This window comes from Anabas testudineus, chromosome 12, assembly GCF_900324465.2.
Source record: "Anabas testudineus chromosome 12, fAnaTes1.2, whole genome shotgun sequence".
Taxonomy (NCBI): domain Eukaryota; kingdom Metazoa; phylum Chordata; class Actinopteri; order Anabantiformes; family Anabantidae; genus Anabas; species Anabas testudineus.
This window is the reverse complement of record NC_046621.1, coordinates 3,118,658-3,137,623: the sequence shown is the minus strand read 5'-3', so window position 1 is coordinate 3,137,623 and position 18,966 is coordinate 3,118,658. Positions and strand designations below refer to the sequence as shown.

The window sequence follows — 18,966 nt, the reverse complement described above, 5'->3', positions numbered from 1 at the left end:
AATCACCTTCTTCAACGTAACTAAGTAAATCGCCACCGCTGCGCGTTAGTTTATTTGACGTAAAGACGTTTGATGGATACTGCGTATAAAACCGTAGTAACGTTGTTTCCCTGACAACACAACGTACGGGGCGGTTCTATCATAGAGCTGCACATTCTAGACGAGGCCTCAGCGCCGGTTACAGTGAACTCGTCTTTTCTAGTTTATACAGATCTATGGCCCGTTTCCGCCAAAGCCCTGTCATGTGACAGCCACTTGTCCAGCTCACACTTCCGCGACTGCGTGTGAAAAGTTGGGTGAAAGCTCGGGGGGAAGTTTTGTTTTGCAGGAAGTTTAAACGCTGCCGTACACTGATTTATCCTCAACTCTATGAACAGCCGAGAGCTCGAAAGGAGGAGCAGACCACGTTTAATCTTTATTTAAAAACAGAGGTTTAGCATGTCGACAAGCGCTTTGTACAATGACCAAGGAGGAGCGGAGGCTGCGGTGGAAGCTGGGCAGGAGAGCGGCTCGACCTCCTCCAACGCCGGAGCTGCCTTCGGACTTTTCAGCGCTGATTTTAAAAAGTAAGTTAGCCGAGCATGTGTACTGTGTAATGTGAGAATGGGTAATATTAGCTTATGTAGCTTATGAAGCTTATGTAGCTAACACCCAGTGGCCAGCAGGACCCTGCGGCTCCAACAGGCTCGGCAGTGATGGCGAATGACGGTCAGCGGTGTGATTATGGTGCTGTTAGCTTATTATCAACACTGGACTCATATTAGCAACTCCATACACATGTCCTGATAGAAAGCCGGTATTCACAGGCCTAAGACAGGCCTGGATCTACTCCCTGGGCCCCTGTTGACCCCACTATAACTGCAGCACACTTTATAATTTGATATTTCCTTTACACAACTAGAGACCAACTCATTATTTAGAGTTTAATTGATCTAATTGAGAGATAATTAATTGTGTTACCAAAGCTGCCGAAATGTTCTAACAGCTTTTCAAATGTGAATATTTGCAATTCTAACTCAACTTTTTTGGGGGTTGTAAATAGTGTAGTACATCGTGCAGTTTTATGTAGAACATCACATGAGGCATGCACAAAAATACATTGCAAAGCAATTAGATAAAATGCAATTTTACAGCTAACGAGCACACATAACCTGTTAAAGATTTTAATATGGGAGCTGTTTTCATGATAAGAAATAGAAGGCAGTAGAAACCATCATTGATATTGTATTTCAGTTTGCCATTTTCAAACTAATTAGTGAAACATAAATGATTTAAAGAAAAATAATAAGCATAAACCTGGAACATATAAAGTAGTAATCCTAAAAATACTGAACAGCCATTGTCATCAGGATTTATTTAGTAAACTAGTATAAAATGAGTCTATGTTCATGTCATACAGGCACAACCACACACCTCTCAGTCTACATGTGGACTGTATTGTCAGCTAAAAGCCTTATGACACTGTGCTCAAATTCAAACAGAATAACAAGAACAACATTATCTAGTTTTTACTCTGCAAGCAGAGATCTGTTCGTGTCACCTTCACTATGTGCTTACAGGTTACACACAACTTGTGATTTAACAAACTGAACAAAATTCATTTTTTAGCAGCGACTTTAGTGAAGAATGCATCAGCAAAATTAAATCCTGAACATAAAATGAATGCTGGATTGACTACAGAGAAGTCATTTAATCCTGTGTAGCAGTTACATGCACTGTCTACTGCTGTGATCTGGATGTTCTGTAAGCTACAGGAAGGTTTCTTCTTGTGACCGATGGTAAAACAGTAGTTAGTTTGTGTTCAATACAACATGCTATATAGGGGGTTTGTGTTTGCATGTGATCAGGCGGATGAGTGATTTTTGAGTAATAATTAATAATTCTTTCATGCTTCTTGTGTCAAAACTGCAGTTTGTTCAGTTGTGGAAATTAATCCCTTTAAAGAGACATGTAAGAGACTGTTTGTGTATAAAGACTTGCTGATGGCCATGTGGTTAAATTCTGTAAGCAAACAGATTAATTTGGACCTAGAGGGTTTATTTAGCGTAGCAGTAAAGTTAAGATGTTACATGTGCCGACTTTTCTACCTTTTTGTACACATGCAGAAAACCACATAATAAACTCCACCTGGCAGTTGCTGTACCTTGCATGTTGCTTCATCTTAAGCGTCTCCAGTTGACATTTCAGTGTTCTAAAACTGAAACTAGGTCGTCAGCATGTTTTGATCATGTGTTTAGAGTTTTAACTCAGAAACCTGACACTAGAGGGCAGCCAATCATCAGACTAACCATCCTTTGTATTTTGTAATTTCCTGTGCAGTCAGTGATAAAGCGGTGTGAGATGCTACACACCACATGAGCGCTGCACAGCTGCAGACCTTGGGGTTGAATACTGCTTGCTACGTGTTACATGCTGGTTTACACTGGCGTTTCTCAAGTAGTTTTAATGATCGACTTACCCCAGTGTAAAATGTAGCTTTGGGTGCTTAAGGGAACATCTAAACTTGCCAGGTCATGTGTTTGCCTAACTCATGGCTGAGCTGTAAAACCAGATAGAAAAGACAAAGACGTGAATGATGCTTCTGTTTGCACATGTTTGCCTGATACAATCCACAATGTTTAACATGTGCATCTTAAATTGGGACAATACAATTCTGTGTCCCCGGCATTTGCGTGTGCTGTGCATTTGTTAAAGGTTGCAGCCGAGGACATATCAGGAGCCTGCTCTGCTAAAATGAAATCAAGTAGTATGTTTGTAATGTGAAATTACTGATGTTTATCACATGTGGAAGGCACATGTTCTGTAGCCTTGAAGGTCTCTTCTTACTGACTGAGAGCTCTATGCCAGGCCCTAGTGAGACATGTGACTTATGTGTTATCTGTGACTAAAGAGAAATTTCTCTGTGCTTCAGTGCTTTACTTGCATTGATTTGCTGTATGACCACTTTTGTTTTAGCTGCATTAAAGATTTTGTCTTTAGCTTTGAGTAGAGGTTGGGTTAATATTCTACTAGCTAAAAGTCTATTTTTGCTCTAAAAAGCTAATTAATGTAAAAAAACAACCTGTTGAAATACTGGACAAACTCCGGAGGAACATTTTGTAATCCATTATAAACATGGAAAAAGAAATGAAAGAAGGAAAAGTGAAATGGTCCGACTACATTCTCCACTTTATAAAACTACTTCCTCTTCTCTATTGTTTATGGGCAGTGATCTACAGATTAATTCCAGTGATAAAATTCAGTCAGTGCAGAAGGATGGATGAAACATTGTACTGAAGAAAAACACTGAAGATGGAAGTTTGTTTTCTTAAAAGTAGAAAATAATAAATAAAGAAATCTCTTCATAGAGACTTTCCACACAGCCTTATAAAATGCAGTTCTAAAATGCATCTCCTGCCTCTGGCTGTGTTGGGAGTCTGTAATAAAATACTGCACTATGATGAAATTGAAAGCAACTGCTGGCTCATGGAGCTCACAGCCACATGAAGACACTAATCTCTGCAACCAAATGATTTACTCAAACTCCAACACAACATGTTGATGACAGCACATAAACAAAAAAAAACAGTAATAAGATCTGACTTGTTTGTTCAAATCCCCAAGTTGCGCGGGGATGCAGGAACCATGACCATATCATCATATGTTCTGTCTGTATATTCAGCAGCATAGCATTAAATGAGTGACCCACTCTGATGATTTTGTGTTAGGAAACTGTCACAGCTAATGCATCACTCTTACCAGTGATGCGAAACACATTTAAAAAGATCACTATCAGCCAGATGTGATGCAGATATTAGGCTTTTGGACATGTTACATGTATGGTGTTGATTTAGAAAAATTATACATCAGAAAAGGAAAAACATGCATGTTACAGAATGTTATTTTAGATGTCACTATTGACAGAAATGTGTCTAAACAGTAAAACTAATCTACCTTTATGCAGTTTGTAAATTTATAAATAGTTTATCTGTCCACACCAGACTCAACTGCATTATAGGTTAGTTATGATGACATCATTCAAGGATTGTGATTTATGACCAGGTCTTCAGTTTTACCCATGAACCCTCTACATAGGGAAACTTAAAAATAGCCTCCTGTGTGAGGCCTGCTTTTTCCAAAATGTACCATCTGCACATATCAGACACGGCACGACACTGATAGTGAGATATGTTTATCAGCTTGAGAAAGCAAGTTATTGCTCAGTTAAGCTCTCGAATCAGTCATAGAAGCCCAAATAAAATCTAGGAGGTCAAATCTGGCCCCTGTGCCAAACAAATTTTCAAAGGTGTTTCCTGACATTCAGCTTGTTACTGTTATCTGCTGATGTAGGCTTGCCAAACTTGGCAGCGTGTGTGCTCTTAGTGGTTTCAAGCTGAAGTGGATTATTGTGCAATGGAGGTGATGAAAAGTAGCCCAGTGTTTACCCACCAGTCTAGATAAGGCCCTCCTTTTTCCCCTAGAGGGAAGTGACCACAGTCACACACACAGAGTCGCACACACAGTCAGAAAGCAGGTGAGACAGCCTAGTTTCCAGAGTAAACTCTACATGTGTAAGGAGTAGCAAGTCAACAAGAGTAGACCACACCTGACCGGCAGGTAGTTACAGGAAGAATATGATCTACAGCCGCTGGAGAGAGGTCTTACCCAAGTCAGCAGACAAGGATGACTTGCCATTAGCGGGCTGACGGGGCATCTTGTGACTTTTTTTTTGCCCAAGAGAAGAGGAAGGGAGTAGTAAATGACAGGCACAAAGCCGTGGAGCCTGTGCAGTTTTTCCCACTATTCCAGCTTTGACAGTTATGAATAAGACGAGAGAAGACGACTGTAAATAAAACCAAGAGAACAGGGCACACAGCCTGAAGGAGGCTAATTACCCTGTTTCACTTGAGTTACTGGGAATACAGTCAGTTGTGGACTTTTGAGCGCTAACACACACACACACACACACACACACACACAAACAGAAGGACTACTGGTTGTGGAAAGTGTTTGAGGGCTGCTGTGGTGGACAGCGAGTATGGATGTTTGTTTCTCCTTGCGCTCGGAGGCAGTGGGAGCTATGAGGGCAGCGCTGGTGTCTGCCGAGAGCTTACAGCTCACTCTGAAGACTGAGCTGAGTCAGGAAGAACAGGCCCTCACACACACCGACAGTAGCCCCAAGGAGGAACACAAGGCCGGGTACTGTAGTAAGATCGCTCACAATGCTGTTGTGAAGACAAACTTTTTCAGTTAGACACATCATCACAGGTTAGGGTATGGTTTATTCATAGTGTTATCAGCTTTATACCTATGTTTGCAGTATTTCACTATCTGCAATATCAGAAAGTAGATTAGATGATTCTTTATTATCAGATTTCTTATTGACTCTTTTTATAAAATAAAAACTGCCCTAATATAAGTTTTAAATGTATTTCCACATATTTCTAGGCAGTGTGCGATTTGTGAAACAATAATTGGGCAATATATGATCTATAGAGCATGTTTACTTGGAATGTAATTGGCTGTTTTTTAATTTAACATAATAATATGCTTTCTAGTATAATTTAGAACCAGTGTCACCACTACATTGTTTGTCCAACAGGTAACAGACTTAAAGAAACTGATCAATTATTTGTTGTATTTCTTATGTAAAATTACTCTTAGCTGATGCATAATGTTTAGACTTATTTAACAGATTAATTTTTTAATTTGGTGTTAGGTCTGTGCAAGGTTAGATTGTCATCATGTCTAAAAATACCACAACCTGATTATGCCTAGACTAAACATCTGCAGCCAAGCTAGCAGCTCTGAGTTTGTACTGAACAGCACAGTACAGATGTTGAACACAGGTAAAAACATCTGTGTTAACAATGACACTGTCTTTAGTACAAATGAAAATGTGAAAAGATGATGGTGTTATATAGCACATAGCACTGCATAAAATAGTTCACCAAACTAGTAGATAAACTCACACAGGCAGACGTGTGGTAGTTGGTACTGTGTTTTCCAGCTGGTAATTACCTCTCTCAATGTTTATCCCTTGTGTGGAACAAACAACCTGCTGTGTCGTTTGACAATGATGCTGTGTGTGTGTGTGTGTGTGTTAGCATTAGCAGTAACTAAGGAATGAGCATTGTCATATCATGTGAGTATGGAGCAATTCTAGCAGAAATTCTTGTTTCTTGTTGCTGGAACAGATGACATTCTTGTTTTGTGTTTGGATGCCGGCCACAGGAGCCCGTGAGACCTTTGCATGTGTGACCTCTAATCTAAACATGACCAGATGCGGTAGACGTGAAGCTTTCCCAGCATCTTTACCTTTTAAACTGATGAGTGAAGTCCCCTCAGCTGATGTTGACCATAATAATGACAACAATTTTCTTTGCTCAGGAATGAAGATCTTAAAGAGATGTTGGAGAGCAACAAGGAGTCACTCAAACTGGAGGCCATGAAAAGGATCGTTGGGGTGAGAGACAAGTCACAAAAGCTTTCTCTTTTTTTTTGTAAACATTATGAGTGCCCTCTTGACTAATGAGATTAATATTAGTGATGAGATGGGTAGAGAAAATTGTTTTGTTTGGTTTTCAGCTGATTGCCAAAGGGAAAAATGCATCGGAGCTGTTTCCTGCTGTTGTGAAGAACGTTGCGAGTAAGAACATCGAGGTATGACATCACAGTATTGAGAAATCATTATTCCTATTCCTATTTTTGGCTGATGTGAATCATTGAATTCTTGTTTAATACAGCATGTGATGTATCTGCATGACATAACGGAGGAAACTTCCCCTAACAGCAAAATAATAGATTCATGTGGATTAGCTTCATTTGACATTTTTTTACTTTATTTATTTCATCAACAAACTAAAGGACAGTTTTTGTTTTAATGAGAGACAAATACATCACAATAATATACCCCTAAATGTATTGGATCCAATGAAAGGACATTTTTAAATGATTTCCTTTATTGCCCATTCGTAACATGACTAGTTTTATTATTGCTAATAATAAGGTGGTGCTGCAGCAGCAGAAACATATTGTGAAATTCTGCATGTGTGAAAAATACTCCACTATATCATGTATGAGCCATGACCGACACATGCACAGACCGTTCTAGTGAAAACTATATGCAGCAGCTCAAGAGGGGTTCCCATGCCCGGAGCCTGTGAATATTGATTAGCAGCGGCAGAATAATCAGGTAGCATGAGGGGCAGCATGTGAGCGGGGGGCCTGGAGCCGAACGCTGTGTGCAAGGCATGCAGCCGAAGCAACTCATGGCAGGGTAGGGGAGCAGGTGGGTGGATGTAATTGGCAGAAAAGATCCCACAGTCACGTCTCTCCTCTCCCACCTCATACACACCAGCTGCTAAGGTAGTGTGAGGTCTTGGTCTGTATTTTCTCTCAGATTTTTTCCTAGCTTCTCCAATACAGTATGTCTCACTAAAAAGGCCTTTTCACTTGTTCCCCCCTTCATCCTTTTTTTCTTGTCACTGTGGGCTGCCATTGATCCCCACTAATTAGAAAACAGCACAAGAGCATGCCGATTAGTGACCGTGTTACGTGATTTAATATCAGTGCTCTTTGTTTTCTTTGATCGAAGCTGTACTTTATTTTAACACATATGCACATCTGTGTCATTATTTTTGACTCACGTAACAAGTGGAGAAATTTAAAGTGAATCTCATTTGATGCTGACCAAGTTTCACTTGTTGAGCCTTTAATCGTCTACTTAACTGTTCAAAATGAAATCAGCGGAGTACTGATTGGCCATAGAAACCCGATCCTTGAGGGCAGATGGGTTGTGTCTCCTTTTATAGTGAGTAATGCCATTACTTCCAGCAGTAATGACCAGAATGATGATTGAGAACTGTGGTGCACTGCTGCAAGTCAATACTCCCTGCATTAGGAAGCATGGAGCTGATTACTGGATTAAATTCTTGGGGATTGTGCCTAAAATGCAACCTTACCTCTGACCTCGACCTTGATTTGCTTTTTTAAATTAAATTCTAAATACTTCCTCACTTAAATCATTATTTTTCATAACCGGTTTTCGGCCTGTTCCATTATATATAAATCCACAGTCTTGCAGGTTGAAATAAGCTCTGTTCAGCCTCTTCACTCTCTGAATAGCTTATGTGAATCAGCAGAGGAACGACCTTCGACCTTGAGTAGAACATGTCACAAAGCAGGATAAATATTATCTCAGGCTTTCCTGAGACAAAAGCGGAGGTTTGGAAGCTAAAACACAAGACAAGTGGGGAGGTGGGGGCAAATAATTCCAATGGCAATTTTAGAAAGGAACAAAAATACATAACCTTGCTCCTCTGCCTCAAACAACAATAGATTGAATCTATCAAGACAGGAAAACCTTCTATACCAGCTTTTTTCCACCCATTGGAAAAATAAACTCAAATTTCCTACAGAAAAACGGAGCTCAGTTGTTTTCTTTCATAGCTCCAGTCTTTATTTGGTTGTTAAAACTCACACTCTCACGTTTACCTGCTTAGATTTGAGCTCACAGCTGGTTTGCTAGATTGTTTGCCTCGTGTACTGCATTCATTCCCCTTTACAGCTGGTTCAATTTATCACCATTTGATTTAATTGTCCTTTGTAGCTTAAGAAGCTCGTATACGTCTACCTGGTGAGATATGCAGAGGAGCAGCAGGACTTGGCTCTGCTCTCCATCAGCACCTTCCAACGGGCCCTCAAGGTAACATTCCTACGTCTTGTCTCTGTCTAGTTAATTAGTGACTTGAGTCACTAAGAATAATTATGCAGTGTGTGAGACTCTTTTTGAGCATATTATTAGTCCTTTTATCTTTTTCTTTTATTGCTAACTAAGATGCTATTTCATTTTTGTTATATATGCTATTAGCTATTCACACATGGACACATGGTGGTTTCATCTCTTTGTGGTAGGACCCAAACCAGTTTATCCGAGCCAGTGCGCTGAGGGTTTTGTCCAGCATCCGTGTCCCCATAATTGTCCCAATCATGATGTTGGCCATCAAGGAGGCTGCAGCTGACCTGTCCCCGTATGTCAGGAAGACTGCGGCCCATGCTATCCAGAAGCTCTTCAGGTACAGTTCCTTGGGGCTGTAATAAATCACTGAGTAAAGCCAGTAGCTTGTGGCTGCATTTGTTGGCTTGACTGACTCTTTTTACCACTTCATAACTTCACAGAGGACTGAGCAGCTGGTTCAGTGGCTCCTGATTAAACTGATGTTGGTATAAAGGGGTTTTCCTGGCAGTTATCTCACTGTTAAGTCTTTCTAAGACAGGCGTGAATCAAAGAACGACTGGGCGACAATGAGCAAAGCAGTAAACCTGCATCTGAACTGATCAGTTGCATATTTCTTTTTATGGTTGATGTGTCTGAGATCTTTCTCTGTTTAAATAAAAGTCACTTATTATTTGAGTGCCTGACTTCTCCTTGTGAAATTTATGTACTGTATGATGCACTTTAAAATTAGTAGCCCCCACTATAGGGCTGCAAATAATCAGTATTTTACTGTTTCAAACTGGCACGTGGTTTTGGAAGTGGTTTGAGTATCAACATGCATATAACGTCAGAAAATAAAACAAGCTTATTGTTATGTTGTGTAATCTGCTGTAAGCACATGAGCATCTCTCTATTCTAAGCACACAGTGGGGACATGATTTAATTTGTAAGCTTATCAAGTTTTCATGTTATGTGAATAATTCCTTTATTGCCAGTTTATTTCAAAGCTCTCTCTCTTTTGTCTTCAGCCTGGATCCAGACCAGAAGGAGCAGCTGATCGAGGTGATAGAGAAACTGTTGAAAGACAAAAGCACAGTAAGTACAAACTGAGCTGCGTCCTGTTGGAGAACATCGACCACTGGAGGGCGCCCCAGTCAAGCGATTCTCCTTTTAGCTCTCATCCCACAGCTCATTCAGCAATGCCATGGTTTGTTAACACCCACTTAAACCCACACATCTTCAGATGCTCCTTGTTAAGTGTCCATTTGGAAGGAATTTTTTTGCACTGATGCTAGTGTCAGCTTAATTTTCTCAAAGGCCAACTTCTTCTCTTTTTTCACAAAATGGACTGTAAATGAGTTGGATTCTCAAATTCTGTGTTTAGGCCAGTCACAGACACAATGCAGGAAACCCATTAGAAATCAGTAGGCAGCATATTCATTTGAGGAGGTCACAGTGACAACTAAGGGTGTTTAAATGCGATTTTCACATATGTAGACACTGGCGACTGGATGCTGTGTGTTGTGTTTGTACGTGCAAGTCATGCACAGTTTGTTGCAATTATGTATTCACAGCGTAAACCTTTTATTATACAAACAAAACAAAGCAGCTTAGGCCAAGGGGGGATTGAAAGCCCAGTACCAGATGCATAGCATATTTAGCCCCAGGCGCTAACGAAGACAGATGACTTCTCCCCGCTGGAGCCCACACTGTGAGGATGGGGACAGAGAGAGGGCACTATCATCACACAGACACACAAGCACCATCAGTTGGTGATGTAGGGTGAAAAACCCAAACATTGTGGATACTCAATAGCTATCAAATGCATTTCTATGCTGAATTCCCATATTAATGGGTGCTGCTCTTGACATTTTATGTGTACATTTATTGACTGGGAGTGGCACTATGTGAGGGTTGATTTGCTGCTGTCAGATTCTCCTGGTGCTCCAGGTATGTTACTGAGGAGGGAACGCATGATGCTTAACGTAAAGGGCCACTCCACAGATTTTACACATAAATATTTGTTTACTAAGTCATGTGAGAGGAATCTGTCTTCTGCAGCTCTGCAAATGCTGTGTTGAGTCTGCCAGAATAACTCCTGATGAAACCATTAGGGCTATTTCAAGTTGCAGATCTGAGACCAGTCTGAGAGATGCAGGTCTTTACCAAGCAGAGATTTAAAAAAAAAAAAAGTATAATCTCAATGGTATTGGTTGTCATTAATGGGTCATGGGTACGCATTGATGAAACCATTTATCTCATGTTAACAAACATGCTAACAATCATAAATTCACATAATTCAGTTTTTCAGTCTTATTATTTTGTTTTATTCAAATTTCATCAAAGATATTTTTAGAAGTATTAGTTTCATGGTACAGGTATTTTGCATGCTTAGTCAACCTTTGATGTGATATACTTCACCTGTTCTGTGGTGATAGCAGGAAAAGTACAGGTGAAGCGAATCCTTTCAGTGATAGCTAATACTAATAATAAGTCCTTGAAACTGGATCACCTAAGTACACAATAATGAGATTATAAATTGTAGGAATACTTGTCTTGCTATAAAAAAGCTTGTATGCCACCTGACTTTCTTTCCATAATGCAGCTTGCTTTTAAGAAATTTAGCTAATTGAGCAATTTAACTAGAGATCAGTGAATTAATTTAGCTTCCCTCAGCTGTTATTTAGCTGTTGTCACTGTGGTGGCTCCTTAAAGAAGGAAACATTTGGTTATTGTTCCAGGCTGTGGCGTTGTCCAGGCCTCCTGACATTTACCTTTACAGATGTGCCTGCTTGGTTAAATGGCTGTGACACGTGGGGAGCTGCTTAGGCAGGATGGTTTAAAGAGAAAATGGGAAGGCCTGATGACAGAGACAACATAGAGTTTGTGCAGCTGTTTTACCGTGATGGATCTATTATCCAGCCATTACAAGATAAATGATCAATCCCTCCCATGCTCTCCCCTGCACCTTCTGCAAAATTGAAATGAGAACAGAAAGGAGGGGCAGGGGGCGGAGGGTACTATGATTAGGGGCTAGGTGAGACGCCCATTAATTTAAGAGTAAGAGGAGGGAGAGGGAAGAGAGCAGAAGAAGAGCGAGCGCGGGGAGGATAGGCCGACCCCACACTGGGCCATCAATCAAAAAGGCGCGCGTTGTCTCTGGTGTGATGACCCAGCACTCTCTGCCTCTCTGGCACCCTAATTAGAATTCATAGCAAAATAGATGCAAGGAAACGGTTTGGGCCCTTCATAATTTTATAGGAAATTTATTGTTATTAGAAGAACCATTTGCTTAGTGTGATTTTTCCATTACCGACTTGTCACGCAGGGTAGATAATATGGTCGAGGTGGAGAAGGAGGGGGAGGACGTGTATGAACTCCATAGATTGGGGTGTCAGTTTTGTTGATGGTGCATGTAGTTTACCTTGGAGCTGTGTCTAATGGGGGAAGTTGGTAGAGAATGCACAAAGCCTTGCAGCAGGATTCACATGCTCAGAAATAGCGCTGCTTGTAATAGCCTCAGAGACGAGAGAGGCCCGAGGAGAACAGCTGGCGATAGTGACGCTGCAACACAAAAATACACACAGATACCCACTGAATGTACTGTAAATATGCTAATTGGCTGCCCTGAGTAGGTTTTAACTACAGTAGAATATGTTTGCAGAGACGTTAACTGAGACGCCCTGTTGTGATTTATGCTCCTGTGAAGCTACTCTAACACAGAGTATATGTGTTTATTAGTTTACACATTTTATTTCTACTGTTGATCAGAATAATGCTTCTCATTTTTGTTGGGTAAGTAAAGTGAGAAGTTCAATGGAAATTACTTCCTAATGTTCCCCTAAAAGCAGTTTGCACAGCGTTTAGTGGAGTATTCAAAGAAACAGGGTAATGTTACTAGAAGGAAAAGCAGCTACTGATTTCTGATGTTCATAAATTAATCTTATATGATGAATATGTCACTTCCTGTAGGAGGGTCAGCACATTGTACTTTCTCTTCCACTGAATTTAAGTTAAAATTACTGCTGAATTTTTTCAGATTGATCCACAGATGTACAGAAACTCTATGTAGTGCATTTTCCACATATACATAAATTTTTCCTTAAAACATTATTTAGATTAAGAATACCTGTTAGATTTAGGTTTAGACCAGTGTGATCTTCTTACTCATTGTGACATGTTATAATATCACATGACTGTGCAGTATGTAGAGGTTCATCAGCATCGGTAAAGTTAACATCAGAAAGTCAAATCATCCCTCACATAGCAGCCATGCACATACAAATTTCACTCAAACACAATCAATGCAGGCTCATGACAGTGCTGATGGGTAAATGCACTGGGTCCCCACAGGGCCACCAGGGGCCAGAAGGCTTTAATTGGGAAGACCAAATTCTGTTCCCCTTCTCTTCTTCTCCACCCTCACCTGCATGTGATAATGGTGTTTGCATATTAATACACCTCCATGTCACTCACTCAGCCTCTCAGTCAGTCAGCAAGCCAGCAGGGAATTTCGTGTGGGTGGGCGGCGGCGGTGGCGAGGGGGGGCATGCAACAGCCAAATGGGTTTTTTCCTCCTACCAATATAATATAGTTGATTATTGGCTCTCTCAGCCGCTGCTTCCTCCTTGTCCGTAAATTGAACATAAAATGAGGTTTGTAACTGAGGAAAAAATATAATTTATGGGGAAGATATGAGAAATGCCCCAATTGATGGATTTATTTCAAAAGATTGTATAAAATAAGTCGGCAAAGATTTTTCTTAGAATTATCAACTAACCAATAATGGTTAGTGAGTGTATTTTTAAAAGCACTTATTGTAACTAGGGTCATGTCTGTTAACCATTGTTTCATTACCATACAATCTGTATATTACAGCTTGTTTAAAGGGCGCCGTTGGTTGACAGATTTCAAGCAGTGTTTTTATCTGTACATAGTTGACTGTTTTTACAACTGGCTCCAGTATACAGCTAGATTGTTGCTGAACAGCAGTGCTATGGTTCAGTCCACAGCAAGGTTTTGTGTGTGTGTGTGTGTGTGTCTGTGTGTGTGTGTGTGTGTGTGTGTGTGTGTGTGTGTGTGTGTGTGTGTCTGTGTGTGTCTGTGTGTGTCTGTGTGTGTCTGTGTGTGTCTGTGTGTGTGTGTGTGTGTGTCTGTGTGTGTCTGTGTGTGTGTGTGTGTCTGTGGCCACTTTCCTTACGAGTTTCATGTCCTCTTCTGTTTCCCTTCACTGTTTTCTGTAGCTGGTGGCCGGGAGTGTGGTAATGGCATTTGAGGAAGTGTGTCCAGATCGCATTGACCTGATCCACAAGAACTACAGAAAGCTGTGTAACCTGCTGGTGGATGTGGAAGAGTGGGGGCAGGTGGTCATCATCTCCATGCTGACACGATATGCCAGGACGCAGTTCATCAGCCCCTGGCAGGAGGTGAGGCACCCACTAGATTCAGCAGTGTAAAGCTTTTCTTTTAAAGGTAGTCGAGACAACGTTTGAACAATTGTAGCTCACAGTAATGAATTTAAAGACATTATGGGATTTTCCTTTTGTTGGGTGGATGTTTGATGAATCAGTTTGAAAACATGCTGTTTGTGTTTCAGGATGCTATGTTTGATGAGAACAATGAAAAGGCCTTTTATGATTCTGACTCGGAGGAGAAACAAGGCCACATGGAGTCCAAGCCTTACATCATGGATCCAGATCACAGACTGCTGCTCAGGAACACTAAACCTCTACTGCAGAGCAGGAACACTGCCGTGAGTTAGCCCAGACACTTACAAACATACTTATAAAACATATAAAACTATCTTCATCCTGAGAACTAAACGTTATTCCAGGTGTGTGTGGTCTCTGATTGTGTCTTTGGAATCAAAGCTACAACGAGTGTTGCTGCTTTATTAGACGTATGCACACCTTCAAATTCTTGTGATAACTATAATGCATCCCATGATACATTTTCTTACACTGCCATAATGTACACCCCTGGACACACGACACAAGACACAAGAATACACACACATGCACACCTGCTATATTGCAGCTCCAAGATAGAAAAAAAAAAAAAAAAAGATATAAAATATAGTGAGCGCAGATCTCCATCACCCAGAAGCCTCAAGGTCTCAGCCGCTGTATAACAGCGAGAGGAAAAATGCTCCCAAATGAAAGTGTTGATTAAAATGTGACACGCTGTGTTTTACTTGTGACAACACAGTGGCATCCTTCATCTTCATAGACACCCGAACCCTTTCATTCTGCCTGCAATGATGGACACACATGGTCCTGCTATTAAAAGCACCACTATAAAATTACCTTTACAGAGTCATGTCATGAATGCATTTGTGAAACACTGTGAAATGCATGTGAAGGAGAGTGTTTATTTTAGATGGCAGTATACTGTGGGTGGTGTAATAATAATAATAGTAATAATAGTAATAATAGTAGTAATAGTAGTAATAGTAGTAATAATAAAGCACTTAAAAGTTTAAAATTGCTTTTTGAAATGTTGAAAAGCAACAGAGTTAGGTGGTACAGTAAAGTGTTTTCAAATTAAAACAAATGATAATAAAGAATAAAAAGCAAGATAAACAAGATGCAGTAGATATTTGGATCCATCGGGTGTCTTCTGTGTTTTTAGGTGGTGATGTCTGTTGCTCAACTCTACTGGCATCTGGCTCCTAAACATGAAGTCAGCATTGTCACCAAGTCACTGGTTCGACTACTGAGAAGTCACAGGTGCATAAATGCAAAAAATATGCTATGCTGTAGATACCCATTTATTTCTCACATGGAGCTCACTGCATCTTTGTGTTGTGAACATGTCACTGACTTTCTCTTTTGCTCAGAGAGGTGCAGTACGTCGTGCTTCAGAACATCGCCACAATGTCCATTCAGAGAAAGGTGAGGCTGCTTGTGCACACAGGAACAACAATGGCGCTTTGTGTAGATGCAAGTTGTCTAATAAGATGTGATGTCTCCAAATAGGGGATGTTTGAGCCATTCATGAAGAGTTTCTATGTCAGATCTACAGATGCCACACACATCAAGACACTGAAGGTAACCACCAGCATGTGCTTACTGTGCCACAATATGGTGGGAGAGAGGAGGCAGTAGGGCCAAAATACTAATCTTACCTACTTAACTGATTTGTTAGATACTAAAAGTCTTTCTCCTGCTTTTTGCAGTTGGAGATCCTGACCAACCTCGCCAACGAAGCCAACATCTCCACCATTCTGAGGGAATTTCAGGTTTGTGATTTGCTTCCTAATGAGCACGGTAGTTGACGTCACCAGTCAAAAGTTAGTTTCTACTTTTTATTATTAAGATTATTTCAGTTCTCTTCACTCTTTCTTTGTCTTATCTTTCTTCAGACGTATGTGAAAAGTCAGGACAAGGCGTTTGCGGCAGCCACAATTCAGGCCATCGGAAGATGTGCCACCAACATCTCTGAGGTGACAGACACCTGTCTCAATGGTCTGGTGCTGCTGCTTTCCAACAGAGACGGTAAAATGTCTTTTTGCATGCTTGTATGATGCATTCTGTTTGTCCCCTTTTGCATTTCTGTGTTGTGAGAAGTTGTTGTTTTGTGTCTGCAGAGACCGTGGTGGCTGAGAGTGTGGTGGTGATTAAGAAGCTGCTGCAGACTCAGCCCAGTGAGCACAGTGAAATCATCAAACATATGGCCAAGATCTTCGACAACATTACTGTACGATTCATTGTTGTATTATGTTTCACTGTTGATTCATTTGTATTTGCTCTCATGAATAACAACAATGTGACAACACTCTTTTAATTTAACACCCAGGTCGCGATGGCTCGAGCTAGCATCCTGTGGCTGATGGGCGAGTACTGCGAGAGGGTGCCAAAGATTGCACCTGATGTTCTCCGTAAGATGGCAAAGACGTTCACAGCAGAGGAGGACATTGTCAAACTGCAGATAGTCAACTTAGCAGCCAAACTCTATCTGACCAACTCTAAACAGGTGGTGAATATAATACCAAGGCACTTTTGTTGTGTTTACCTGAACATAAGGCAAATGTGGTGCTGGATTGAAGCTATAGCTCTCTGAAATTACATGTTAAATAAGAGCTACTGTAAATCAGGCTCCAGTTATTTCAGTACAAGGCCATGTTTTAAAGTCTTTTTATTTCCTAAGACAAAGCTTTGTCTTGATGCTATAGAACTCTTCTGCAACTTGGAGCTAAATGCCCAGTTAAAATATGGAGATGTGAATGAGACGGCTCTAATGTAATGGTGCATCTCCTAATGCTGCTTGGTGTCTGCAGGCCCATTCACTTAGATGGGGTAATTTTGGCCTCTGAGCTGGGTTTATGAGCCTAAACGCAGCCTCTGCAAATGAGAACATCGTTAAACCTCTTGCGCCTTGTAGTGTGTTGGGGAACATGGAGAAGGCGAGAGAGATGGACAAAGACAGTGCTGTAGAGGATTCGGTTTATAATTCTGCCCTCCTGTCAGCAAAGTGCAAGTGCAGTTTCTTCCTTTTTTGTGCCAGTGGAATAATTTTTACTTATCAGTCTGAGGGCGGTTAGCTTAGGTTAAGATGAAGGTTAAGATGAAGAACAGAAGCAGTGGAGACCTACTCATCTAGCTCTCGGCATAAAACAAATAAGGGTATTTCTCAGAATGCCTAACGTTTCCTTTATGAACTATAAACTGACTTGTTGTTTCTCTTGTTCCTTATGTGTCTCTGTGCCTCCAGACCAAGCTTCTGACCCAGTATATCCTGAACCTCGGCAAATACGACCAAAACTATGATATCAGAGACCGGACTCGCTTCATAAGGCAGCTGATAGTTCCCAGTGAGAAGAGCGGGTCCCTCAACAAGTATGCCAGACGCATTTTACTGGCTTCCAAACCAGCCCCAGTCCTTGAGTCTGCCTTCAAAGGTACTTCATGCATTTATAACATCAACCTATCTCCATATTTTGAAACCTATTAAATCCTCTAAATAATAATATTCATCAGTGAATCACTGAATACATACTAACTGGACCTTTAAATCACATATTGTGGCTCCATTTCCAGTAGTATGCAAAGTGGAATCAGGTAGTAGTTTTATTATTCTAGTGTGTCTGTCTCTCTGAAGGGCGGTTAGGTCACATCCCTTTACCTTGGACAAATGAGATGGGTAAATTATTGAGCTAATGCTAACCTTTTTCAGACACAGAGATGGGGGGGGGGGATCTCCCTCATTTCACTGTCTCTTCTCTCTCACTCCATCCTTGACAAAAGGGACAAAACCCCCTCCTACAACATTAAAATTCAAAGCCAGTTTGCACCTACTAGATGTTTATGGAAACCATTAACAGTCTTTATCATTCTTAATATTCACAAATAAAGTCTTTCTCTTTTTTTTTGCTAGCAAAGCACAGTTTTTAGAGCATGCCTCCTACGGCACTGACACTGATTATCTTCAACTGAGTCTATATGTGTGCACTCAGACACAGGAAGCTGTATCAAATGTATATGTGTGATGGAGAAGAGGATCCTTATCTGTTATTTTATTTTCCATCACTTTGATTTTTCTCCCTTTTTCTTTTCATCACTCTGATCACATTTTGCTTCACTTACTTTTCCTCTACTTTCAGATCGAGACCGTTACCAACTGGGGACCCTCTCTCACAGTCTCAATACTAAAGTCGGTGGATACCAGGAGCTCTCGGACTGGCCCGTTGTTGCCCCAGACCCATGTGTGAGGAATGTGGAGGTCGTTGAGCCAGTAAGAACTCTATCTTCCTCGCACACTTTTAGTTACGCTTTATACAAACCAAATTTCCTCTAATTAATTAGTCTTCTCTTTACTTCACCAGCTCTGTCAGATATAATGAGAAATGTGTCATTCTGTAAACATTAATAACACAACGCTGTGGTTTCCTCACCGTTTAGACATAAAAACTGACATTATGATGTGATGCTATGCTTTAAATCCAGAAAATGTGTTGTCTGTAGTGGTGAAATTCATTGGTATTCACCGCTGTAGTTTAGTAATTCATTATAAATCACGATAAAGCGATTTTGATGGCGTTATGTTCCCATAAGGAAGCTCTCATTATGATGCTTTTATTATATTTTAGATGTTGTTTACATTACAGAGACTAACTTAACTGAGAGATACCGATATATTAAATGAGTTAAAGGGCAAAGTGCTAAGAGTTTATAATAAATTACCATCCTTTAAAAGGCTTATTCTTGTCAACATAACATCAGGGGTCACGACTGTCACCGCTCGCAAGCACTTGTTCAACATTACTAACT

The 18,966-nt window shown here is 40.6% G+C and overlaps 1 protein-coding gene across 2 annotated transcripts in view; it reads left to right on the top strand.

Moving 5' to 3' along the window:
* Positions 1–269: 269 nt before the first annotated feature.
* ap3b1a (adaptor related protein complex 3 subunit beta 1a) overlaps positions 270–18,966 on the top strand; it is a 41,164-nt gene continuing 22,467 nt past the window's right edge. The window contains exons 1-17 of one of the 2 annotated variants that reach the window (XM_026354669.1): positions 270–566; positions 6,370–6,445; positions 6,568–6,642; positions 8,591–8,686; positions 8,896–9,056; positions 9,727–9,793; positions 13,942–14,124; positions 14,295–14,450; positions 15,329–15,426; positions 15,537–15,591; positions 15,676–15,747; positions 15,876–15,938; positions 16,062–16,194; positions 16,287–16,396; positions 16,496–16,672; positions 17,411–17,597; positions 18,300–18,430. In XM_026354669.1, the coding sequence (XP_026210454.1) occupies positions 439–566; positions 6,370–6,445; positions 6,568–6,642; positions 8,591–8,686; positions 8,896–9,056; positions 9,727–9,793; positions 13,942–14,124; positions 14,295–14,450; positions 15,329–15,426; positions 15,537–15,591; positions 15,676–15,747; positions 15,876–15,938; positions 16,062–16,194; positions 16,287–16,396; positions 16,496–16,672; positions 17,411–17,597; positions 18,300–18,430 (1,968 nt within the window). In that variant the 5' untranslated portion in view covers positions 270–438. Of the gene's footprint in view, positions 567–4,510; positions 5,179–6,369; positions 6,446–6,567; positions 6,643–8,590; positions 8,687–8,895; positions 9,057–9,726; positions 9,794–13,941; positions 14,125–14,294; positions 14,451–15,328; positions 15,427–15,536; positions 15,592–15,675; positions 15,748–15,875; positions 15,939–16,061; positions 16,195–16,286; positions 16,397–16,495; positions 16,673–17,410; positions 17,598–18,299; positions 18,431–18,966 lie in introns of those variants that run through there. The other variant, XM_026354668.1, reaches the window with a different exon arrangement.